General features: G+C 40.5%; 1 protein-coding gene across 1 annotated transcript; it reads right to left on the bottom strand.

Annotated features, from left to right (window-relative positions):
• Positions 1–405: 405 nt before the first annotated feature.
• LOC119720200 (vacuolar protein sorting-associated protein 52 homolog) lies at positions 406–27,901 on the bottom strand. The gene is made up of 17 exons (XM_038189785.1): positions 27,814–27,901; positions 25,069–25,197; positions 23,516–23,591; positions 22,561–22,628; positions 19,843–20,018; positions 18,674–18,824; positions 17,926–18,026; positions 15,931–16,063; positions 15,114–15,171; positions 14,240–14,370; positions 12,794–12,949; positions 10,346–10,464; positions 7,962–8,085; positions 7,086–7,289; positions 5,976–6,153; positions 2,618–2,736; positions 406–1,527 (listed from the first exon to the last, which is right to left on the bottom strand). Exons 1-17 carry the CDS (start codon positions 27,859–27,861, stop codon positions 1,381–1,383), a joined length of 2,118 nt encoding a protein of 705 aa, XP_038045713.1. The 5' UTR covers positions 27,862–27,901; the 3' UTR covers positions 406–1,380.

The following is a 27,901-nucleotide window of genomic DNA, read 5'->3' as shown; positions in this document are numbered from 1 at the left end:
ATCCTGTATCCTGCGTCCCTCTTCAGCTGGTCGACGTACAAGAGTATTAATGTTTTGAACAAGTATTGGAATTAACATGCAATTGAATCAATTCAGAACTAATGCCATCGTTTGTGAAGTTCATCTTTTTTCGGTCATCTCAACTTTTTGTTGGGGAATAGGTCAATCTTTTTCCTGGGGAAGTCCCTCACGAACGATAAAAAATAAGATCCGCGGATGGTTGGTTCCAAAGTTGGGATTGAGGTTAATTTCTAGGGAACAAGGTTGATAATCCCGGGTATGAAGTTGATAATCCAGTTGATACTCTGGAAACAAGGTTGAAAGACCCCGGAATGAGTTTGATGGCCCTGGGAACGGGGTGGTCACTAATGGGGACACAGTTAATTCATGAAAGCACCAAAAATATAGTTTTTCGATCAATTCTTTATTTTATAAAGGAGTCAAAGCTTTGACGAAACATGCTAATGATTATTAAAACATGTTTATCTTGCATCAAAAGGTATTTCTGAATTTTGCAGAAAAGTCAATGTTTGACCAAATTTCATTAAAAATGCCAGGTTTAACTTTGGCCAAGAAATAAAATTGCTCGAAACTTGCAGAAAAAAACACATTCCTGTGCGATTCCTGTCTAATTCCATTCAAAAGGAAAATGTGTCAAAAATTCTGGCAAAATCTGTCAAAAATTATAACTTTTCCCCAAATTGTCGTCGTTTTTGCCCAAATATTGGATGCATAAACATTTTAAATGCATTCTTCTTACATCCAGTGGTAATTTTGAGTTGTTTGCAGTAAAGTCTAATTTTCAAAGGTTAACCCCTTGCAATTTTAGAATTTACTTTGGTCAGAATTTGACTTCTGCAAAAATTTCAGCACACCTTTAGATGTAATAGATGAGAACATTTGAATATTCATACAACAAGCATATGGGCAAAAATTTTAACAAAGAGTATCCATTGTTGGAAAACAGCAAAATTATTTGACGCATTATTGAAGTAAAATTGCACATCCCTTCAGAAAATGTCAGTAAGTCCTTTTGATGCAATATAAGAAATAGTTTGTTTTTTCAACCGAAATGAACAGATTTGCGGTATTCGGGCACAACATTTTCCTAATAATCACTTAACATATAAATTGCAGTTTTATAACACTGAGATGATATTAAGATATCGATTTTTACAAACTTGGAATACCACAAGATATTAGATATCTACAATTATTTACAAATGAGATATATATATCTGTCTCATTTACAAGTGCTGTGATTCGAATTCATGCTGATCTTCCCTAGAGGAGAACATGGCCCTATATTGGGGCCTTAAATCTCCTGAAGATGGACACGATTCAAAAACTCTCATGGAAGCAAAAGATTAAAAGATGTCATTAAAAGGCAGGTTTGAATTTCTTAACTTCTACCATGAGATGATGAATATTGATGAGCTCGCCTCGCACCGCCATGTTCTTGAAGGGTGGCTGTGAGAGCACCTTCTGGAAGCGATGGTAGTACTGGATCAGCTGCGTCAAACCGCTCTGGAAAGACAAAAAAAACAATCATAACATGTCAACACACGTCATTAATTTTTTTTATTAATGCGTATTTATAAAGTGCATGTATCCACCATTATTGGTGCTCAAGGCGCTACATCATTATTACCCTGCTCATTGGGCCAATGAAACATTCCAAAGACAATCTCAGCTCCCTGGGGAGTATACAGCTCGATGCTGCCATTTCGGTGCAAAGCAGCTACAATCAATCACAATAACCATCTCTGCCCTTGCAGGTACCTATTTACTCCTGGGTGGAGAGAAGCAATGAGCGACAAAGTGCCTTGCCCAAGGGCACACATACACACCATAACCCCAGGCTGGACTTGAACCCACAACCTGCAGAATTACCCGCAGACCGCGAATTCAGTGCACCAGACCAAGTCATCACAAGACATCACATCATACAAATGATCACAAAATGTCAAAGCTCATTACAAATCATCCCAAGTCATTGCAAGTCATCACAAGGCATCAAAAATCATTACAAGTCATCACAAGTCATCGGGAGTCATCACAAGTTATCACAAGTCATCACAAAGCGTTACGAGTTATCATGTCATCACACATCACCAGATGTCAACACGTCACCAAAAGTCATCCCAAATCAACACAAGTCATCACTGATAGATTTGTGACCGACAAGTGATGGCATTGTGATGGACATGTGATAGACTTGCACATGATGGACATGTGACTGACTTGTGGTTGACTTCTGGTGGGCATGTGATAATAATAATAATAATAATACTACTGGAGTTATAAGGATTTACAAGGTGCTGCGGCGCATATTACAGCCACTGCCAGAAACACCGGGGCAAACCCCTTCTCTTAGCGATAAGTGTTACTGGGTTCTTTAACGTGCATTACACAACACATGGGACCTACGACTTTACTTTCCATCCAAAGGACGAGGCAATAATGGTAAAGTGCCTTGCTCAAGAGCACGGCCAGGATTCAAACCCATGTACCACGGCACACGAGTCGAACACCTTAACCATTGGACCACAGCACCCCAACTAAACATGTGATACACATGCAAGTCACATGTGCTTGACATGTGTTAGACATGTACCTGTAAGATGCTGGTGCCATTCTTGAAGTTAGTGAAGGATCGCATCACGTCCTGGTTAATCATCTCAATGGCAGGCTTCCAGGAACTGCTAAAGTCTCTCACCAGTTGCTCCACACGACCTGAAAAAATATCAACAAATTATAAATAATATTTATGTAATGTTTTATTCCACAAAAAGGAACAAACCCCATAATCCTGGGGAAGGGTTACAACACTGAAATTAAACATACAAAAAAACAAATGCGGGTTTACTAAGAGTATGCCTTGGAGATTACATTATGATTTACTCTCCTTATGTTCTGTAAATTGATAAAGATATAGCAACACATATAATAATATGTTTATCTGCAGACAACATTAAAGTAATAAATCTTAACCACTTCGGGCCAGCATTGTTTTTGCCGAAAATGTGGACTTTTGCTTTAAGGCAAAATTTCCCAGCCAACTGTTGATATACAGCCAAATGCCACAGATACTGATTCGCAAGACTCATTTCAACAGCATTTGTACGATGTTTCTTGCCGAAAAATCATATGTTTCAATACTCTGGGGTGTGCACTGGAGCGTGAATTGTACAGCAATAGGCCGTGCACAACGGCCAATTCAAGATCAACACACGGCCCCGCCTCCACAGACTTCACAGACTTTGTGTGTGTGTGTACAAAAGGCACAAGAGATAAGCGTGTTTAGACATCACCCGGAGGCAAGTCGAGGCAATCTTGACATTTTAAACTGTCAGCCGTGCCTGTGTTTATAAGCAGCCAGTGTGTGTTATACAGTCGGCTCCCGTTATAACGAGGTCCGATGGACTTTCACAATACTGTCGTTATAGCCGGAACCTCGCTAATTCCGGAGCGCAGTTTTCCCCATTCGTTGTGCACAAGGTACGGTACATGTGCGTGCGTGTTTTAATCGTGTAACGCACGTCCGAAGACATGAAAAGATGGTCATTTGTTGGTATGTACGTCTGTTAATAATAAGGGAATAAATGTGTGCTCCGGAGGTTTTTATCACTCTGTTTAATACCACTTAGAGTCTGGGTGCTGATAATTACCCGAGCCGGAGGCGAGGGTAATTATCAGCACCCAGACTCTAAGTGGTATTAAACAGAGTGATAAATACCGACGGAGTACATATTTATTCCCATTCATAAATACCTTTTCGGTAAAAAAAAATCATATAATTCGTTCAAAACATCCCGATTTTGTTCAACAAATTCACTTTATGCTTTTTGAATCATCCCTCCTGCAAAATAATGGAGTGTTCAGCTGGCGAGTAAGATGAAAACAACCCTTTTATGGAGATTGACGCGCGCGTATCATGTTCTATGCGATGTCGCGCAGAACGCACCTGGCGCGTTGCGTTTTGAATTTAGAGCTATAAAATTCTAACTCCCTGGTAGTGTTGCGCATGCCTACGTGAGGATTGTGAACGTTCAACCAATGAAACGATAAGAGGCACTGGATTTTTAGGAGTCCACATTTTATTGTGACACTGGAAAAGTGTTTAAGACCAGCTAGCCATGTCTTTATCATCCGTTTAATACCGGCCACGTGACGGGCTCTCGACCAATAGGAATGGCTAAACTGTCTGAGGTATTTATGAATGTATATTAAATATTTAACTGATGGTGATGAATAAATGAAATAAATAAAATACCTTTGAGGGAACATTGTTCAATATTTGAGGACCTGAATCCGGAGGAAAAGGCATCATCGCTGAGAAGAATCAGGCAAGTAGGTCACTCGCACAAATCGTGCCGAGTGACATTTTGCTTTCATTTTGCATTTGTTGGAATCGGGCAAGAGAGGGCGCCAATACATGCATTACTTCCGGGTTTTAATGACTCCTGATCCTTAGATGCTTTTTGGTTGTTGACTTTTTGGAACAGTTGGGTATTATTGTTTCTGAAGGGATTCTTTGAAATTGTAATTATTTCGGTTAACTATAGCGCACATTCGTGCCAAGTGACATTTTGCTTTCGTTTTGCATTTGCTGGAATCGGGCAAGAGAGGGCGCTAATATTACTTCCGGGTTTAAGTGTCTAAATGTGTAATTTCGCAGCAATTGGTGATTATTATTTGTCGGGAGGGATTCTTTTAAGATAATAATAATAAATAAACAAAAGTAATAATTTTGGATTAAAATTTGTACAATGTATATGTGGTGGGGCGTTTGAAGATCTTGGAAACCTGTTTTCATTGGGATTGTTTTTTCGGCGGGGCCGGAGGGGTTCTTAATTTGTTTAAGATTTTTATTTTTTTATTCTTCGGATTCTTTTTTGGGGGTGGGAAACACGGTATGTTTTAAACTTTATTTTTTGAAGACAGACTGAATTATCTCTGTTTGGAAGTTGTGGTGGCTCTGAAAAGAGCCGTTTGTTTTGTGATGCTGTGTTCTTTACTTCGTATTTTTTTTTATAGCCACAAGCCAACAATAGGGAGCAATTACGCTAAAGGCTAGTACTAAAGGCTATTCCTTACAATGTTAACACTTAACTCCTGAGCGCCCCCTATTGTTAGTTTGTAATAATATAGAAACGTGGTACCGCAGTCGTAAGCAAACTTCAAACCTGGTCACGCTAAGGGAAACCGCAGCGGGGGATTAGCGACTAGACCAGCGGTCCACTGCGCCGATTATCACAGTCCCATTGAATTTATTTATAAAGATCGGCGAGATGAAATAACGTTGGGTTGAAGTCTTTACAAAGGTACATTGAAGGGTGAAGCTTAAGTGTGTTGCTTGAATTGGAAGACGGGAGCATGATACCCGATTCGGGACAAAAGGTCTGTCGTTGACAAGCTGCAATGCCCGTAGTTTTGAAAAGATGTCGTTGTAAATGGGTTGAGAACAATGCTTTTCCTCGCATTGGGTCAGCCAAAATCGTCGTAATAGCCGAAGTCTCGTTATGTCCGTGCACGTAATAACCAAATATTTCCCCATAGTAATGTACACAAATTGATCGGGACTGGCAGAATGTGCTCGTTACATCCAGGTTATCGTTATGACCGAGCTCGTTATAACGGGAGTCGACTGTAAAGGGGTCACATGAACAGCGCCACCCACTGTCAGGATGGTATCCAGTCCTGTCAACTTTGAATAGCGCCATCTAGTGTCATATGATGTCCAAATCTCCGGCGGTCAGTAAATTTCAAACCTATCCTGATCATTGGCTGTTTATGCTTATGATTATTGGTTGCCTTTAATTGCACACTAAAATCAGGAGAATTCTAAATTCGGGAGAAATTCCAGGGGAACTTATTCAGAATCCTGCCACCAATTCCTGATAACCAATTGCTGACAAAGTTTCCTGCAATTTATCCTGGAAATATAACGAGATTGGAAAAAACCAACTCACGTTCTTGGTTCTTCATGTGCTCCGCCTGGCCACGTTCCAACTTTGACTCCGCGTCTTTGACAAACATCATCATGCCGCCGAAATGCGGCATCAGAACTTCCTCCACAAACTCCTGTGTCCGTGCCTCCAGGAGCTGCCGGAAGCTGTCTGACTCACGGGAATCTTCTGCCGTCCGCTCCTAGGATGGAATAGGACTCAGACGATATTTCACAAGTCTAACACAAGCCAATCACAAGTCAATTACCAGTCAATCACATGTCAACCACCGGTCCATTACATGCCAGTTACAAGTCATTCACAAGTCCATCACAAGTCAAACACAAAGTCAATCACAAGTCTATCACAAGTCAATCACAAGTTTATATTAAGTCAATCACAAGTCAATCACACGCCAACCACATGTCCATCAAATGTCAATCACATGTCAATCAAATGTCAGTTACAAGTAAATCACAAGTCAAACACAAGTCAATCACAATTTAATCACTAGTCAATCACACGTCAATCACATGTCCATCACATCTCAATCACATGTCAGTTGCAAGTCAATCACAAGACAATCACTAGTCAATACAAGTCAATCACTAGTCAATCACAAGTCAATCACAGGTTTATTACATGTCTTTCACGAGTCAATCACAAGTCAAACACAAGTCAATCACAATTCAAATACAAATCATATCACAAGTCAATTACAAGTTAGACACAAGTCATTCACAAGTCAATCCCAAGTCATACACAAGTCAAACACAAGTCAATCCCAAGTCAATCACAAGTCAAACACAACTCAATCACAAGTTAAACACAAGTAAATCACAATTCAATCACAAGTCCATCACAACTCTATCACAAGCCAATTACCAGCTTATAACAAGTCGATCACAACTGAATCGCAATTGAATCACAACTCAATCACAACAAGTCAATCACAACTCAAGCACAACAAGTCAATCACAAGTCAATCACAAATCAATCACAAGTCATTCACAAAACACAAGTCCATCACAAGTCAATCACAAGTCTATCACAAGTTAATAACAAGTTCATGGGATGTTAGTCAAAATTATCATACAATTATTTACAAACAAAAGAAAAAAATTTGCAGCTCACATTGATGACATTGAGCATCATATCGTAGTTGTTGATGAGGAAGATGAGTTGTTCTTTCCGTTCAGGAAACTCGGCGGCCATTCTCAGGATGAAGTTCTCTACATCGGCCATGAGGCGCGCTAACAAACGATTGACGCGCTCATCTGGGAAGGTCTCGTTCAAGCTAACGATGGCGCCGGAGAACTCTGCGTAGCGACGCGTGATCTGTCCAGCGATTCAAAGATAACTCAATCAGCAAAAGAGGATTTTTCAGGCACGGACAAAAAAGTGAAAAGAACAAAATCCAATTTACTCACAGCTTCCTAACCAATCTGAGGAATTTGAAAACTCAGGTTCAAGGAAACTCATACTAACAAAGTGAAGCCTGACTCAAACCATGATAAAAATAAAAGTTACTCAAACCAAGTTACTCACAGCTTCCTATAAATCTAACTGATTGATTTGAAAACTCAGACTTGAGATCGAGGAAACTCATACTCACAAATTGCCACCTGACTCAAACCATAAAAATATAGTTACCCAAACCAAGGTACTCTCGGTTTCCTATAAATCTGACTGAGTGATTTGAAAACTCAGACTCAGATTCAAGGAAATCTGTTCAACGAGTCAAACCAAGGTAACTCAATCAGAAAAAGAGGATTTTTCAGGCTGGATAAAAAAGTTAAAAGAAAAAAGTCCAAGTTACTCACAGCTTCGTAACCAAACAGAGCAATCTGCAAACTCAGACTCGGGTTCCAGGAAACTCATACTCACAAAGTGAAGCCTGACTCAAACCATGATAATATAGTTACTCAAACCAAGTTACTCACAGCTTCCTATAAACCTAACTGAGGAATTTGAAAGCTCAGACTCGGGTTCCAGAAAACTCATACTCACATAGTGAGGCCTGACATCGATGGAGCCCATCTTTTGTGGGTCAGCTTCTCGGATGCTGTTGATGTTGAGCTCTAAGATGTATTCAAAACGAGGCCACAGCATCTCTAAGAGGGTCTCCCAATATCTAAAAAATAAAAGAAGAAGCAACAAAGTTAGAACCAACATATCAACATGCTTACTGCCAATCTGATATAAACCCGATTCAAAGGCATTACAGCATTGGTACGGCTCTTTTAAGAAGGTTCTGGTACCCGAACAAAAAGATTCTGAATGTTCCGACAAATTTTAGGTCTGGTAGCGGTCACATTCAAAAATCAATATGACAAAGCAAAGCCCGGGCCTTGTACAAGTGCATACTTGTACGAATCTACATTGGACAGATACCGGAGTTCGACCTTAACTTTTATTTTCACTAGCCAGCTGGGCTACTGAAACGGACTCTTCACCAGCCCGTGGGCATTTTTACTAGCCCGCATTTTTGTTCTTTTATAGAGTGTCTCAATGTGCATACATGTAAAGCATGTATCCTGAGGCAATCTTGTCAGTGTTTTTCATAAAAAGATTTAATAACCCTAAAAAGTTAATAAAATTAGACACAAATTGATACAAGTTAGCTTTCTGAATTTAATGATTTATTTTTTTTCCTGTCCTTTCATCTTTGCTGTATCCCAATAATGTTTGACTTGCCAGCCGGGCTACTTAAGGAATAGTTTGACTAGCCCGCCGCTGTTTTGACTAGCATTTGGCTAGCGGGCTACCGCTAAAGTCGAACCCTGCAGATATGGATACTGGGTGAAACTACAAAGATATGGATATTGGGTAAGATGCCTTTCACTGAAATTTTTTAATGCAAGCCAAAAAAAATAGCAGATCTATATTTCCTACTTTGCCAGATAGGCTATCAGCTTTGGTCCAAAAATTGGGCCACCGGTATCAAATGTTCATAGTGATTTTTGGCAAGGTATACATATCTAGAGTTGGAAAATGTGTGACAGCTTTGCAGTGCGAGTGGTGGAGGTTTTTTGGGTGTTTAATATTACTTTTAACTTTTGTTTCAAAATGGCTGCCAATATGCTTGTTACCGGATTAAAGAGGTTGTGGAATGCTCAAAGACATTTCCATCATTTTTCGGGTATATGTAGCCTAAGGTGTGATGAAATAAAAACGATTATTGTGTTTGTCATGAAATGAGTACAAAAGGTACTTTTGAGAGCTGTTTTTCAGGTCCTGTTTCGACCCGAACGTGCAATTTGTGTAAAAGTCGTTGTTGGGGGCAGCAAACAAAACATATTAAATCGTGACGTAATAAACAGGACTCCCGATGCAGCGTAGTATAAACGAGTCCTGTTTATTATGTCACGATTTACTATGTTTTGTTTGCTACCCCCAACGACGACTTTTACACAAATTGCACGTTTGGGTCGAAACAGGGCCCGAAAAACAGCTCTCAAAAGTACCTTTTGTACTCATTTCATGACAGACACAATATTCGTTTTTACTTCATCACACCTTAGGCTACATATACCCGAAAAATGATGGAAATGTCTTTGAGCATTCCACAACCTCTTTAATTATATGTGGTAACAAGCATGTTTTGGCCGCCATTTTTTTTTTTTTTTTTAAGTGATAGCACCCAAAAAGTTGCAACCGCTGCAATGCTATCACATATTTTCCAACTACAGGGGTGCATACCTTGCCAAAAATCACAATGAGAATTATTCCCCTTGTTTGATACGGACCAAACCCCCAGGCTGATGGCCTGCAAACACTTCTGGCATACACGATTTGACTGAATGCTGCCCTCGCAAGTTAAAGGGAATATACATTATTTGCTTTTGCTGTAATTTTCAGAAATGGATGGAATTGGGGGGTTGGAAATATATAGCAAACATAGTTACACTGACTTTTTTGAGGTTTTGGGTTCGAAAATGCTATAAAAACCAAGAAAAACAATCATTTTCCTGTAGTCTGGTTCCCTGACTCCATTTAAGAAGAAACAGAGCAGGTTTACATATATTGGGGAATTGTAAGGTCAGGGAACCAGTCTAGCTGGCTTGTACCCGTTCATAGGTGTGTAATCGATTGCAAACAAGTGCGATGGTCAACTGGGGCCAGTAGTTGAAAAAAAGCCAGTTTTTTCCAACGCTGGTCGGCCGATCAGCGTTGGAAATTGATACAAAAATACCACTTTTCTTGAAACTGACAGTATACCAGGTGCCATGATTTTACAGGATGCTTTACACTGTCATTCACTAACAGTCAAGCAAGGTATTTCAAAATGATTTGGTAGTTTTAATTTTTGGATGTTTGCAAATGTTGTATTTTCCCTTTAATGCATGGATCCAATACAGATTTGTTCCCGTGACAGATTAGAATTCTCTTACTTGTCCAGTGCAGGGACTGCCCGCTTGTGCATCAGCATTCGGTACCTCAGGATGATGTGAATGCACAGATAGATGGCGATGGAATCGAAACACTCGTTGGTGTACATGTCCATGTGTTTCTGGAACGACCAAAAAGGATTAAAATTTCAATATACACTGACCGACTTCACTTTATACATATTTTTCAGTTTGAAAAACACAATTGACTCTAGTTTGATTCGAACCTGGAACCTTGTGATTTCAGGCCATACAACATGTACAGGTTCATGAATTCGTCGGTCGCACCACGAACCGGCGTATCTCGATTTTTTACCAAATTGAGTTTTTGTCATTAAACGTTATTATTTCATCAAAGTGCTCATTCTCAGAAAGTTTTATTCCGATCGGAGTTCTAATTAACTAAGAACGCTAATTAGACTGTGTGGCGTATCTCTAAAAAATGAAAAATGCTGCACCACGAAGTGGCGTATCCCGATACGCCGCTTTACACGCTAATTCCCATAGTGCTATGACGTCACAAAGCAGCGAAGACATGAAAAATTGGAATTTAGTGTTTCACGAACCGACGTATCTCTGTATCTGGCACACGGCCACTATTACGCGCGTTGTATAACATAGGATAAACATGATAAAAATCTGTTTCACGAAGTGACAAATAACTTTGGAGCAGAATTTCTCAAAAACTTAGCAACTCAGATGCACACGGATTGCATACAATAAAGTTCAATCTATAATTTACTAGCAAAAACGAAACAGCTTGAATTCTTACACAGGGAGTATATGGAATGAACCTACAAAATAATGACCAACTTTAAATCGGTTTTCTCTCGAAACACAAAATAATGCGATACGTCGGTTCGTGGTACAACCGACGAAATGTAAGATACATGTTAGTGTTACTACATACAGGGTGAGTAAAAAACGAAAGCCCAAATGACGGGACTATTGTTTTAGTGAAGTTCTGCATGTAGCACTTTCAAAATCTAGCATACGAAAGCCCAATTCATAAGCTTTCTTTTAGTACAAGAATCATTCAAATCACTCATGTACTTTTCAAGTTACGGAATTTTAAACACAACCACCGTTTGAAAGTTCTGTCTACGGTTCACAAAAAGGTAAGTGTTCTTTCGAAACGAAAACAATTCACACACATCCCTATGTGATTGGGCTTTCATATCCTAGATTTTGAAAGTGCTACATGTAGAATTTCACTAAAACAATGGCCCAGACTTTTGGGTTTCGTTTTTTTTTACTCAACCTGTGTATGTGAAAGAAAAGTAACGTAAAAGAAAGAAAATTGGAACAAAGATTTGGGTGTTCCACAAACTCTTTGACAAAATTCAATGGGTCATAAGCTTCAACAAGTGTCAACAAGTATCAACAAGGCATCAACAAGGCATCAACAAGGCGTAAACAAAGTGTCAACAAGCTGTACACACACTTTTCAGCAAAACATAAGGTGTTCACAATAATCAGTGGGCTGTCAACGATTATTTCCAACATATCACATAAGTATGTTTAAATATGCAATTTTAAGCGAAAAAGTACGACAACAACGGTGCCATTCTTCCGGACAAACTGGCCGCCATCTTTTTTGCCTAGGACAATGGTACAATCGTGCATGTGCAAAGCGTATTGCCGCTGAGAAAAGAAAGATGGCGGCTTCCTGCCACCATAATTTGTTGCCAAAAATTTTGTTTTTATGTGGGATTGTGAATTTGAATTCCACTGACTTCTAACATAAGTACGACCTATGAGAGTTTATGTAACTGACCCAGAGATCGGTGTCATTTGATTTGATTGGTGGAATTCACATCACGTGACATTTGTTATTGCTCCCATTCACGCCGGGGCTTAAAAAGTCCCATTCACCCATGGGGAATGGGAAATACTATTCAACAGTTAGGATCGTTCTTGTTCCATGACGCGGTATTTTTCTGCAAATGCATGCAGATGTGCGCGTTCAGCGTTGCGCGTAGCACATGTTGTTCCAATTTGTCCAAAGAGCCAGCGCTACGGAGTTGGGTTCAAACATTTATGTCAAGGGGTGGTTTGGAAGTGAGAAATACATTTTCCACCAATTTTGTATTGAAATAAAAGTTCAAATTTATCAAATTACAAGGATCTATAAGTAGGTTATATAATACAAATATTAGCTTTAAAATTGTGAAATGGGAGGAATACTTTCACTCTGTAAAATCTGGACTTTTTCAGTTCACTCGGCTTCACCTTTTAAAATGGAAAAGTCCAGATTTTACCTTGCGACAATATTCTTCCCATTTCACTCTGAGCCACTCAACATTTGTATACTATTGAATAATGATGACAACTTTCTAAAGCTTGAGAGTGCATTTTGAGCTTGTTGACGCTTTGTTGACGCTGATCGTGTTTGTTGACGATTGGTGACGCTTTGTTGACGCTAAATAGCACGACCAAATTCGCACTCACCAAGAACATAGATAGCGTCTTGCCCATGATGGCGTTGAACAGGTCCTGCGCACTGGAGCCGGTTACCATGAAGAAATCACAAACAAACAAATACTCCCGGCAACAGTTGTCGAGGAGGGCATAGTGCTGGCTCCGAAAGAGACTCTCAAAAGTGTGCTGGAAAAAAACCAAACTTTTTTTTTAACAATGGCAGTGTTTTGAACAATTGGTCTTGTCAAAGTTAAGTTTTGCTCAAATTGATTAAGTTTTTAAACTGGCGACTGATTTGACAGATATTACTTTCTCGTGGCAATTAAAAAGTGTCACAAAAAACCTGTAATTTCAAGCTTTTTATGATTTTCTTGTAAAACGACATTCTAAAAAAAAGTGCTTGACTGCCTTGGCACAGTCATATTTTTTTCAAACAAACTCTCAAAACTGTTTGAGAAAAAGAAGATTTAAAGGGTCCATAAACAAGGATTGTTCTTAGGAACACATTTTGGGCAACTTTCTACTCCTCTTAAATATATGATAACTATATTACATTTAAATATTTAAACTTTAAAATTGTCCATGCTTTTCCAGACAACTGAGAGCACTATTGCTGTGATGTCATTTCAGGAAGACACCGTTCAGTTACAGTTTTCTGTTTCAAATTGTGAACCCAAACAATTGCTCATTGAACACACTTGTGAGAAAACTTTGCTCATTGGCTTAATAGTGCCACGTACTAACACAACAATGACTCACCAAAGCAATAGAATTTTACGACAGCAAAATATCAGAAATACTGGTAACTTTCAATGCTGAAATAGCTGTTACATTGAGGTTTCTGCCTGAAATGACATCACACTTTTGCTCATGAATATGGAAATTGGCATTAGCATCAAAACCAAAAAGGCATCAAAATATTGTTGAAACGGCAAAAAAAGAAACTTGAAAATAAGGTTAAATAGGACACAACTTCAGGTGCATTTTCAAGGACTGCATTGAAAATTTACATTGCATGGCCCTTTAAAAGACCCATGTAATGTAATTTTTGAGGTTACCCCACAAAACCCTAGTAAAACCTTATAAAACCTTGAGGTAAACCTCAAGTTACAGGCGGTAACTCAAGGTTTTACCCCGAGGTAACCAACAAAACCCTGTTAAACCTCGTAAAACCTTGAGGTGAACCTCAAGTTATAGGCGGTAACTCATGGTTTTACCCTGAGGTAACCAACAAAACCCTGTAAAAACCTCATAAAGCCTTGAGGTTTACCTTGAGGTAAACCTCCAGTTAAAGTTTAAGTTACCGCCTGTTTACTTATGCATTCTCCCCTTACCTTGACCTCGTCCTTCTGGTTTTACCCTGAGGTAACCAACAAAACACTGTAAAACCTCATGAAGCTTTGAGGATCACCTTGAGGCAAACCTCGGGGTCAAGATCGAGTTACTGCCTGTTTACTTTTGCATTGTCCCCTTTACCTTGATCTCGTCCTTCTGCGCCGCGTGGGGTATGATGATTGGGGATTCCAGACTGCTCGTGATGATGCTGCCTCTGTTTCCCAGCGTGAAGACGGTGGATCTGTTCTTCAGCGAGGGCTTGGAAAAGAACCGTGTATTCTGCTAAGGAAACGTCTATAAATCTTCTTTAAAAACACATCCATTGAACTAAGACTGTATTAACCCTAACTACCCCCAACCCTTCAAAATCCAACTGCATGTTTTGTTAGAATCTGTTGGAGTGAGTACCGCACTCGTAAACTGATTTATGCTTTACATGGGGTTAGGATCCCAGTAAAAAGGAAACTTGATAACAACTGCACAGAAGTGTACTGATTTTTTTTCCACCTTTGCTTTTCATGCAATTTTTTGTTTCCAATAATAACACCACTCAAAATCCAGAGAAGAGTGTTTTAAAAAACCTAACATGTTGAATTTTCAGCTCGGGGGATATTACACTATTCGAGAAAGCAATGAAAACCCATGCACAACCTTTTGATCACAAAACACAATTTCGTCTACAGCACTCTGTATTTCCAAACATTGGTCCAAAATTGACTGATCGTTGGAAATCACCTACATTTTTTTATTTCTTCTAAATGATAGCACGCCAGACGGAATAATTTCACGTGGTGTTTAGTGTCAATTTTGAATGAACATCAAAGGCATCTTGATCAATGAACCTGAAGCCAGAGATGTAGCCAAAAATGGAGAACACGCTAAGTTTTGGGAAATTGCTAAGTCTCTTATTTTCATCCCAAGGGGGTACATGTATGTATACGCAAATGTCCACCATGTACTCAAAACAGATACGTTTTGAAGTTGATTATTCAGTAATTATTCTTCAAAAGGATATCTCTTTTTGCAGTGTCTTCCACTCCCATCAAATCCTCCTTGTCTGCAACTTCATCATACTGAATACAAATTAAAAACCAAGAGAAATTAGATAAATATGCCCAAACTGTTATTTTCTTTGAATTTAACTCATATCGCGTTGTACATAGTCTAGGGGCTAGACTTTTAATGGTTTGATACGCGATAACCTGCTGCAGTGATAACCCGCCCCGCCACCAAGCGCTATCACGACCAACTAATGCCACCCACGAACCCGTCGGAACAACGTCTAGGCTAACTCAGCAAAAATAGCGAATGCCATGTGACTCACTCTCGGCCAATCACGATACAGAATCTGTGGGTGAGGTGTTACAATAGGGCTCGACGGCCATCTCTGTAGGAGAACTGCAACTGCGTATTTTACGCAATCCAGCACGCATCAGTGTTGAAATGTTCCAAACAAGCGCGCGTGCTGCTCGAAATGTGTTCGAAATACAACGCAGCCGATGCACGTTATGCAAGATGACGCTCAAAATGCCGATGCACGTGGCCACGTGTGGATGGTCTGTAGAAAATGACGTCATTTGAACGAGCCCTATAACGATTATTTAATAAGGATATGGCTAAAGCTATTGCTGTGGCTATGACAATGGCTATTGCTTTGTGAATATGGTTATGGCTACGACAACAACTATGGATAGGGCTTTAGCTACATGCATTGCAGTGGCTGTGACTGTGATAAGTTACATCTATTGTGACTATGGCAATGGCTGTATCTACATGTACGGCTATGACTGTAGCTATGGCTATGACTATGGCTCAAACTCAATGGGACTCACTTGTAGCTTCATAAGCCTGCTGATGTAGCCCTTGAAGTAAGAGTAGTACACTTTGCTCATGGTATCCACGTAATCGTCGCGGACCTCCTTAGCAACTTGTCTCTCATTGGACAACAGGAACTCAAAGAAAAACCTGCGGAAGATGCAGTTGTCAAAGGTACAAAGATTACAACTTAAAGATGGAAACCATTTGCAAATGTTCAAAAACGAAACTGACAAAATAATTAAAGATATACATGTAGTCCATCATTTGTAATTTGTGCATTTTGTTCGTTTGAAGCAACAAAAGTGGCTCAAAATCTAAAGAACGGGACTGAACAACTAACCTGATGAAGTTTCAGCACAGCTTCAGCTGTATATTCCGAGAAAAACAGCATTCTAGGACCTCAATTTCAAATCAAAAGTTGCTGAATCATGTTTTGAATTGGGCCTGAATTCATCGTCCAAGACACGTTCTCACTGAGCCGATTGCAGCTACGCGATGTCGCGTACAGATCCGAAGAAATATAGCAACCCCGTGTGCGTGTGCGTTGTGCCAATGCTTGCGCGCGTTTCGCCGAATAACAAAACGAACTACTAATTTAAATTTCCTACGGTGCGTCTTAAGAAGCACCGTTGGAAAGGCCTTCTTTTGTTGATTACTTCAAAATGACAGATTGCCAGAAAAAATAATTTCACAGGGAGTTTAGTCCCCTTACTATTTTTCAACCAAGTATATTTTTCAACGATAATTACGCCAGTTACTTTTCGGATAGCTGCAAATGATGGACTATAGCTTTAAGAAATATCCTACTTCACTGTTGGTCAATAATAGGATCAAGCATCCCATAAAATCTTTGCGCCTAGTACGCTGTCATTTTCAAAAAAAGCGGAATTGACATCACTTCCTCGCAATGGTTTGGACTGAACCATCATAAAAAAAAGCCAGGGTTTTTCAATCGACCAAATTTAATTAAGTTTGCAATCGGTTACATTATCTGTGATTGAAAATTATTTTCCTGAGTAACGAACTGGGCATCATACCACAAGAGGGTGCAAGTCAAAATATAATTAACAAAAATTTTGAAAGCGAAGACTTTCAACGGAAAGCTTGCTTTACGTCAAGACAAATACAGTTGCTTTTTCACAGCTTCCTCAAACACATGATATCTACAGAGCTGGAAGTTTGAAAGATAAGTTCTTTAAAGGGAATGTACAACATTTGCTTTTGCATCAAATTTTCAGAAATAAATAGATTTGGAGGATTAGTATGTTATAGAAAATATTGTTGAAGTGACATGTTTCACGTTTTGGGCTTGTAGATGCTGGAAAAACCAAGAAAACCAATCATGTTTTTGTAGTCTGGTTCCCTGACCCCAATAAGATGAAACGGAGCACCATACACTTTAGGGAATTGTAAGGTCTGAGAATCAGTCTAGCAGGCCTGTACCCCTTCAGAGGTGTGTAATCAATTGCAAAGAAAATTCAGAAAACTAAAATATGAAAAACTAAGAACAGTTTTTGAAAAAAAGCCAGTTTTCTTCAACGCTGGTGGGCCGACCAGCGTTGGAAAAATGCAGTTTTTCTTGAAAATGTCGGCAAACCAGGAGCCGCAATTTTAAAGGATGCTTTAGACTGTCATTCCTAACAATCCAGTAAGGTATTTCGTGATAATTAGATCATTTCATTTTTTGATGTTTGTAAATGTTGTATTTTCCTTTTAAGCTGCTTCAGATTTATTGTATTGTTATTCCTTGAATCGGCAAAAACATTAAAAAAAAATTCACAAATGGTGTCCATTACCTTTATGGATACTAAATATTACAAAATGGCCAGAAATTCAAAGTTAGTTAAAATGCAAAAAAAATCTAAAAAAAAAAAATCAGTGCTCAATTTTATGCTAAACCTTTAGTAGATTTACAATTTGTGATACAGCTATGACAGTCTCTCCAAAAACAAACATGATGAACATGTCTATGCTGTAAAATGTAAAAAAAACAGAAAGTTTTCCGCTACCTGAATTTGAGCATCGTGTTCTGTTGTAGCTGGTAGTTCGTCATCGGTTTCCGCATCTGGTTAACCTTCTGCAGAAGGAATTCTCGAATTTTGGCGATTGCCTGGGGAAACGCAAAGTTGACGAAAAATAAATACGGTCACTATTCCTCGAATACTGGCACCACTTCAGTTAAATCGTTCATGGGGATTTAAAAAGTATAAAAGAATGAATGTTCAACTTCTACTTTTTTGGCTAAACTGCACAGCGCCCTCTTTGGTGCATGACCAAGTCCTTAAGCCGGCCTCAGGTCGACCCACGATTTGCTTGCACTGCGACGGAACTGTCGGCATCAAGCTCAAAAATCATGCTCAGGTCACAAAACTGAGAAATTGGGTGATTATCGTCGAACAAGCGGCACCTCGACACAGAATAATCGCAACCATGCTCACATCACCAACAACAAGACGACAATTTACAATAACATTTTATGCGCGCAGGAGGTCCTAACTTCACACAGGGCGACTGCGATGGATTCCTGCCTGATGGATTCCATCACGACGCAAAATTAAAAAAAAGTCTACTTCTGCGACTGTAAATTTTGCCGATCGTCTTAATATCGTTGCAGTTACACTAAGGATGCCAAAAAAAGCTGCGACTGAAATGTTCCCAACGGTCGTAGCTCAGGTGCAGCTTGATCCTGAAAGTCAGTCGTTGACTGCTCTGTGTCGTTGTTCCAATGTCAACCTGAGGGCGGATTTAGAACATTACCTTGAGTTTGAGTTTGTCCAAGATATCCTGCACGTCCTTGCACGAGATGGCTTCTTTGAATGATTGCTCCTTGACGAAGCTGATCTTGTGGTTCAACTCGTGGAGCTGCTCCAGAAATTGGCGCTCTGTCACCGGGGTGTCGAGAATGTGACTGCCGAAAAGACAAAAGGCGAGTAGATAATGCTTAGGAAGTACTTCAATGAAGACAATCACATTGAACTGAAACTATTTACAAGATGGAATTTTGCGTTTGGGAGATTGAATGCCACGTAGGATCATTTACAATTACATGGAAGAGTACCTACCGATTCAATGACATACAAACTTGCTCAAAGTGAAGATAGGACTGGTATCAAATAACCTGTGAAATTATTCCGCCTGAAATGGTATCGTTTGGGAGAAATCTAACACTGCAGGTGGTTTCAAAATAGGGTGCCCACAGGCGCACTTTTCGATGTGTTAGCAACGGAGTCCAGTCATGAGACCTAAAAAATGGTGTATTATGATTTCTCTGGTTTCTCAAAATGTATAGCAGCAACTGAGTGGAAAATTCAACAAGTTAGTTGCTGTTGTTGCTTCATACGAAAACAAAAATGCACAAAAAAGCAAATGATTCTTTGTACCTTTAAATTCAGTATACAGTTGTGCCTTTCCAATGCATGTACCATCATTTGAAAGCATATACGATCATTTTCATTTCTCCGAAAGTTACTAAATTATTATCAAAAGTCACTAAATTATTATATAAAAGCTTAATTGGATTAAGGATCGTCCTGGTACTAAACACCCCATGAAATTGTTCCGTCTGGCTTGCTGTCATTTAGAAGAAATCAAGAAATGTAGGTGATTTCCAACAATCAGTCAGTTAACTGATTTTTGGAACAAAGAGTTCTTTTAAAGAAATCGTGTTTCAAGATAAAAAGGCTGTGCCTGCTTTTTCACTGTTTTCTTAAAATGTGTAATATCCACGGAGCTGATACTTCAATAGGTTAAGATTTGAACATTCTCCTTTGGATTTTGAGTGGTGTTATGATTGGAAACAAACAAAATGCAAGAACAGCAAATGATCCTACATGCTGTTGAATAGTGACTCTTAGAAAAGGCACTTTGTTCAAAAACTGAACAGTATGCAGAATTATCAAGATTTGTGATTGAAGTTTTTCCCTTACTTGATCATGGTTTCCTGTACGGCCATCTCGTCCACAAACTGGCTGAGTTCCCCCCTCACGGCCTGTCGGTTCTTCAGCTTGATATTCATCGCAATGGACTGGTTCTGTAGCGTCTGAATCTCCGCGCTCAAGCTGCCCAGGTCCGATTGGAATCCGTTCAGCATCTCCTCCATCCTCTGAGAGAGAAAATAAACCAAACAAAATCATTTTAACCCTAACCTTCCCAAATCCTCCAAAATACTCTTTGCAAAATGGAGGATTTTACAGGATTGAGACTATACAGGGTGGATAAAAAAACCCGAAACCGAGATATTATTGCTAATTGGAACAGAAGTAGGGCACATGTGAATCAAAGGGAGATATCCTCTGTTAGGGTTGAATCGCCTCTTAAAAATGACACCCTGATCATGTCCTTGCATTCACGGTTGACTGAGCAGTGACCAACTTTATGAAAGGGTCTATTTAGAGGCTTGTGCTACTTTCCATAGCCTTTCACTCTGTGACAAATGGCAACACAAAAACCGCAACTGAAAAGTGGCACAAGCCTGTAAATAGACCCTTTCATAAAATTGGTCATTTTAAAGAGGAGATTCAACCATAACAGAGGATATCTCCCTTTGATTCACATGTGCCCTACTTCTGTTCCAATTAGCAATAATATCTCGGTTTCAATTTTTTTTAATGGAAAGAGACATCTGGAGAGACTTTGTTTCCTTGGTTCGAGAACCAGTCTAGCTGGCTTGTACCCGTTCGTAGGTGTGTAATCAATGGCAATCAAAATGCGGATCTACCTAACTATGGTCAATTGGTGGCAGTATTTGCAAAAGGCTATTTCTTTCCAACACTGGTCAGCTGACCAGCATTGGTAATTGATACAAAAACACCATTTTTCTGGACAATAACAGCACACCAGGTGCCATGATTTTACAGGAGGCTTAAGACTGACATTCACTAAAAGTCCAGTAAGATATTTCACAACTTGGAAGTTTTGTTTTTTGATGTTTGCAAATGTTGTATATTCCCTTTATTAATCGACTGATAAATGTGTACATGCCACACTAAGTCTTTTCACACTATCGTTTTGCCTACCCCAGTTGAAATCCAGCATTAGTAGAACCAGGTCCTATCGAACACAGGTAGGCAATGCATAGTGTTCACACTCACACCAGTGTGTAAATGGGTCAGATGTAGATTTTGGATTTTCTACCTAGGTAGAGCCTCTCCACCCTGGTCCTGACCAGGGTTGGATTTACCCCGGGTAGAGCACTGTACCTATGTACTGTTGCAGCTGGGTCAATCAAACACTGGTAGGCACGGTGTACTGTTCACACTTAGATTTAGGATTTTCTACCCGGGTAGAGCCTCTCCACCCTGGTCCTGACCAGGGTTGGATTTTACCCCGGGTAGAGCTCCGTACCTATGTACTGTTGCAGCTGGGTCAATCAAACACTGGTAGGCACGGTGTACTGTTCACACTTAGATTTAGGATTTTCTACCCAGGTAGAGCCTCTCAACCCTGGTCCTGACCAGGGTTGGATTTTACCCCGGGTAGAGCACCGTACTTATGTACTATTGCAGCTGGGTCAATCAAATACTGGTAGGCATGGTGTACCGTTCACACTTACACCAGGTGCACATGGGTTGGCTGTAGATTTGGGATTTTCTACCTGGGTAGAGCCTCTCCACCCTGGTCCCGACCAGGGTGGGATTTTACCCCGGGTAGAGCGCCGTACCTATACTGTTGCAGCTGGGTCAATCAAACACTGGTAGGCATGGTGTACCGTTCACAGTTACCCCGGGTGCACATGGGTTGGCTGTAGATGTTGGATTCTCTACCCGGGTAGAGCCTCTCCACGCTGGTCCTTACCAGGGTAGGATTTTACCTGGGTACAACCCAAGACCGGTGTAAACACCGGACCCACGCACAGGTTGGGTTGGATTCTTGCTAGTGTGAAAGGGGTTTCCGAAACCTCTATGTCAGACCTGGGTCCCACGTGGAGATTGTGGAGAGTGTGAAAGGCCCTTTCAGAGCTGGGGCGCATGTTGAACAGATTTTTGCATTTCTGCTGTTAACCCTTTCCCTACCATGGGTGACTTTTGCCGACAAGAACTACCCCCCTGCTGATTCCCATGGGCGACTTAAGTCGGCCAGGAAACCACACACATAACACCCTCAACACTGATATATTTACAACTTTTCAGAAAGGTGGCATGTTGATATGTTTGGCCGCCCATACATCAACTAAATACCATCTGAAAGAGGGTTTTTGGATCTTTCTAATGGTTAAGTTTATTCATAGTGTTACCATTACATAAAAATGAGAAAAGTGCTTCATAAGTATCCACACACAATTTGTGGTATGGAGTGCCATTTGGTCATGTGGTGAAATGGCTCGCAGTTTGATAAATGGGACCAGATGAACAAAAAGGCATAACTTTTGTTACATTTGCACGTATGGACTTCATTTTTACATCACATTAAAGAATAAGGTTCAAGGAACAAACTTTACACACAACTCCTATGATTTTAATCACTCCTTGGCAGTGAAAATCTGGGTTGAAGAAAGTGAGTTTTCGACTAGTGGTCATTTTTTTCACGCTCTAGCGATTTCCGCATGACTGAGCAAACAATTTGGTCCTGGGGAGAGCCAAGTCAATAAATAATGTGGGTATGAAAGGGTTAACAATATAGTTATGTAAGCAATACATGAATGTTACCTCTAGTATTGTGTCACATGCTGAGATCTGGTTATGCAGGCTGGCAATGTTCTGGCTTTCTTTGATATCTGGTGGTCGGAGGAGAGGGAAGGGGGCTCAAAGTCAAGGAAGAAGTGAATTCCACAAATTTAAGGGAGTCAAAGGGTTCACAAAATGATTCTCAAATGTGAAATAATTGGTGCGAAAAATTATTAAGTCAACCTTTTTTTCATGCTAAATTTTATTCAAGTGAAGTTGACACCGATGTTTTGACGAGGAATATGGAAATTTAGAATAAGTAATCTGCTAGAAATTGAAATATACAAAGACTGAATTTGAATGTATTTCATGGGATACAATGGTGCATTTCTGGCAAGAGCAATCCGTAGCATATTTCCCTTGTGAGTATAATGCAGTGTTCTCCAACTTCGAAAATTAAAGGTCGGTGCGCCGTCAAAAAGCGGAGGGGGGGGGGCGCTATAATTATGTTAGGGGCGCTATTTGCAGTCATACACAACTGTATGCTAGGGGGCGCTATTTGCAGATGAACATGTACTTTATGTACGGATAACAGCTTTTAGGTCATTTCTAACACAGTAACACTAACAATCAAGTTCATTACTGGCTCAGCATCATCTTTTTTAACACATCAGTGACCAGGGACTCTGAGGCAGTTTGGCCTTGAGACTTTTGACCTGATTGATTGCTACAATGGGCAGGCTTGTCAGTTTGACAAGTGTTGGTATGTTACTGTTTTTGGCAGAGTTTCTGGCCAAAATATATCCTGGTGGTTAATGGAAGTGGCACTTGTTTGTCTTTAATATTATATTTTCCTCTTTTTTAAGCATGGCGGGCAACTTTTTAAGCTTGGCGGCAGCTTTTGAAGCTTGGCGGGTGCCTCAGAGAGCTTGGCGGGGCACCAGGTTACTTTTACAGGTTGGAGAACAATGTAATGATTGTTCAATATAAAGGATACAGTCCTGAATGGAGGCGTTCTCGACGGCTTGAAGCTCACTCTCAATCTGCTTGGAGTACTGCCTCAGATCCACACCCTGAAATCAAGTGACAAACATCAACCAGTTGACATTTAACATGATGACTACTGATGACTGCTGTGACGTGGGATACATTGCACATTAACCCCAACTCCTGGGGCTCTTTTACTAGAAAGTATCCTGAATCTGCCGAAATCCACCAATTTTGTCACGCAAAAAATTGCTGGTAACCCGAGTCCATCAGAATCCCCCAGTGTAGATGCTGGAGGTATCCCGATCCGCCAAAGTCTCGATGGATTCTGGCGGATTCAGGATACCATGGTGGCATAAAAAAAAAATACAGCATGTTTTTCCATAGAGTCTTCAAAATCCATCACCTAAATTTCTGGTGGATTTTGACGGATTCAGGATACCATGCTCGCATGAAAATTGTGATGTGTGTTGTTGCATAGGATCCATCTCAATACACCAATGCAATGGTTCAACTACTGGTGGATATGATGTGGGTTGTTTTTCCTTTCAACTTGGGCTGTGGGTAATTATGTATACTATGATGTTTGCATTGTCTGGAAGGGCTATTTCAATGAGCCATTGTCCGACCCCAGCGTTGCTTTGTCTGGATGGGTTATGTACATAATCCATTGTTTATATGCTGAGGCCTTATAAGCCACAGTCACAAGCTCCCAACCGCCCAGTACATACATTTTGTACAGCATGTGACAGACCTGGCAGGGCTACAAGCAGTATTTACTTGACCACAAAAATAGCCAAAGAGTTTTCTGTTGAGATCCTGAATCCACAACAGCTCAATATGGAGGTATCCTGAATCCATCAAAATCCTGCAGTTCCGCTAAGCTTACAATCCTGAATCCATCAAAATCCCCTAGTTTGTACAATATGGAGGTATCCTGAATCCGCCGAAATCCCCCGAAACAGGGGGGTGGATTTTGATGGATTCAGGTACGTTAGGGTTAACAACCGAGGAGCGCATAGCACCCAAGGCGAAGCCGATGGTGCTACGCTCCCTAAGAGGATTGAAAACGCCAAACTATCGAGGTGTGCAATCGAGGGGGTGACCCTGCGTTTCTTCAGAAACTTTCGGCCGCAGCGTGCCCCTTCCGCCACCGTCTCCAGCGCTGTATCAACATTGGAGGACACCAAGTGGAAAATGGCAGATTCCGAGAGTGATTTTTTTTCGTATGGCCTTTAAGTATCACACTCTTGCACAAAGCTGATGAAACTCGCTCCATAAAATTTGTCATGCCTTGTTTACATGATCTGAAAGGTTGGTCTAATTTTATCGGTAAACAACAGAGTTATTTAGGAACAAGAATAGGATGTTTAGTTTTTACATGTAGTACTACAGGTTGACCAACAGAGCTACCTGTAAATGCCTTTATTTAAAACAGGGCCCCAAACTTGATGTTGGCCAATTATATGCAACCTACCCCCGCCCCCCCAACACCACCCTCCCCCAGCCCCCTCCCCCTCACCCCCCCCCCCCATTTTAATACTACAACTGGTTTGCACTCACCGATTCCAAAGCGGCCTTGACTACGTCATCCTCAAGATTCTGCTGGATGTGGACATCCACCTCATCCAGAATGAACTCATCTGAAGTCAGATCTAGAACTCCTAGATTCAGCTCAGGAAGGTCTAAACTCTGAGGGAGGCAACACAAATGGAAACTGGAAATAATTATTATAATCACAATGTATTTATATCAGGATTCCAGCAGTAGAAATATACCACTCATCAGAGCGTAGCGCGCGGTGCCATCAAACACGGATGTCCACACTAGGTTTTAGGAAATGTCCTAGACGTTGTTCTGACCGGTTCGTGAGTGATATTGGTTGGTCGTGATAGCGCCCTCTCACTGCGGGGTTTTATCGCAGCGGCTGAATATTGCTGATCAAACCATAACAACGTCTAGACTCGTTGTGTATTCGTGTAACACCGTGTGATTTGGCAGATTTTTGAAGTGGATTTAGCGGAATTTTAACATGGTATTACGCGGTTACCCTGCAACGTAAGACGAGTACCCACTGGTGGGACTTCCACCGTTTTGCGCATGCGGAACTTGGGGTAGCAGAGTACCATGCGTGTCTTTGATTTTCTGATTATTTTGAACACGTTTGTTGTGCCGTATTTTTCATCCAATTTCTTGGGAATGACAGATCCAACACTCGTGTGAGTTCACAGAAAGCCCAACAAGTAAATGATTTACCTATAGGACAAAAAAATTATGCATGGTAATATGTAACAGATCAAACTAAAATGACATCGAGTGATTCAAAATTAGGCCAAATTAAAAAAAAAACAGGTTGAGGGTCCCCACCTGCTTCCTTTTGGGAGGCCACCTCTTTTTTTTCTTCTTTTTTTAAACTGACAAAACGCTAAATATTAAACAATGACATCATTTGTCTGTTGCATCTAGCCCATATAAGGCCCCCCCCCCAAGTCTTTGGTTTCTGGTATGGAGCTTGGCCCAAAAGTGGTGCGGCGACGCGTTGTTTTTGTCGGTTGATGACTGCAAATGGTGCCCGACAAAATTCAGTGCTATGGGAGCCAAAAGAGGCCACATACAGGCATGCAACTTTTCCTCGTATTAGCTGATTTCCTCTTTTTTTTTACTTCCCATGTGTGTCATTAGAAATAGAAAAACACTTGTACAAAGTCTTGGAAACTTTTTGTAACTTCCCAGTTGGATGCCTGCACATAAAGCTTATACTCGATCGCAACCCCATCTAAAAACACGTTAAAATTGTGCAGCACTTTTCCAGCCAAACCAGTGAGTTGGCGGTTTTGAGACATCATCTTCCATTGAAATTTTTTGTTAAATGCTGCCGACACGAATGGCTATGGCGACGCGCCTGCATACCAGAAACCAGAGACTTTTCTTTTTTGGCCAAGAGCCTGCATGTCATTTTTTCGAGTCCAATGGCGGCCATTAAAAAAAAATAATGATGGCCATCTTGAAAAATAGCCTGGTCCGGCGGCCATTTTGTAGGGGAAAAAAAGGGCCTTCTGCTTCCATTTTTTCAAAAAGGCTGGACACTAAACATGTTTATGTTTTATTTGGCCTTACAGTTACACCGGAACGTGGTGTTGTTTTCAACGCCACGTTCACCTGTCTAAGGGGCGGGGTACTGCATTGTTCCAAATATAATTAAAAGGTGATTCACGCCGTCGCCGACTATCCTACACGTTACAGAAAGTTAATCGCCCCCCCCCCCCCGCCCCCCAACGTCATGGCATATTGTTGATGTACCCTAACGTGGCGCGGCCCCTAACGTGGCGCACTTTTATTTTTCGCCTGTAGCGCCTAGCTAGAGCAAAAGTTTTAACTGAAATTTCACAGAAAGTGAAATTTCATCAAGTTCTAAACACTCCCGTTCATAAATCGCGAGTTTATTTACCCGTTACAAAGTTAAAAGAAAACATTATTTTGGCGTGATTTTCCGATTTTATTTTCAAGTGCAAAGTGAACCTTTGAAAATGCCCCGAAAAATAAGAAAATAATTTTCTGACAAACATCTGGCTGGGTTTGTAAGTAAAGATTATAATGATTTATCAGAATTTATCAAGTTTACAGAAATTCTTAAATGTTAATTTGGAATTTTCTGAGATTTATTCAAGTGCGCCACGTTGGGGAACACTCCGCCAATTTGTGCCCAATTTCCGGACGCGACCGTTTTTGCATTTCGAATTAAATTTTATGAAACCGAAATTGTTCACAGAGGTTAAATAGCAAGCATTAAAAAGGTAAAAGTACCAGCATTTCACTGCATGAATTTGAGGTTTATCAACAAAGAGGTTTGGCAACACTACACGAGGAAAGTTCGGTAAGCTTCGAAGTGCGCCACGTTAGGAACACGACTATATGCCCTCCAAAAAAGTAGCCAACAAAACTCAAAAGCATGTTGTCCAACTCCAACACTGTTCACCCTTCTTTTCAACCCATTGAATTTCTGTCAACCCATCTATAACTGTTTTCGAAATCCTATTAAAGTAACATAATTCCCCCAGCCCCCCCCCCCCCCCCCCAAATCATGACACCTCCGCCCAGCATACTGTTGGGAGTACGGGAGGGCGCCCTCTAACGTTATGCACTAACCTTCAACGTCTTGTGCACAGACGTCAGACGCAGAGAATATTAGCTTATTACTTTTGTTAACATACAAATTGTTCAAATACAAAGCTACCACCTGAAGGCTGAATATTCATATTAATTATGTGCTAGATTTTCAATGCAATAGTTATTCCACTACAAACTCACCTCTTCTTCTTGCCCAACTTCTGCTGAGCTGCCCTCGGTGGTCGCCATTTTGTTCAGTCGCTTTCACCTTTAGTTCCATCATTATGCA

Source organism: Patiria miniata, unplaced genomic scaffold, assembly GCF_015706575.1.
Source record: "Patiria miniata isolate m_02_andy unplaced genomic scaffold, ASM1570657v1 HiC_scaffold_9, whole genome shotgun sequence".
Taxonomy (NCBI): domain Eukaryota; kingdom Metazoa; phylum Echinodermata; class Asteroidea; order Valvatida; family Asterinidae; genus Patiria; species Patiria miniata.
This window is presented reverse-complemented; position numbering and strand designations above follow the sequence as displayed.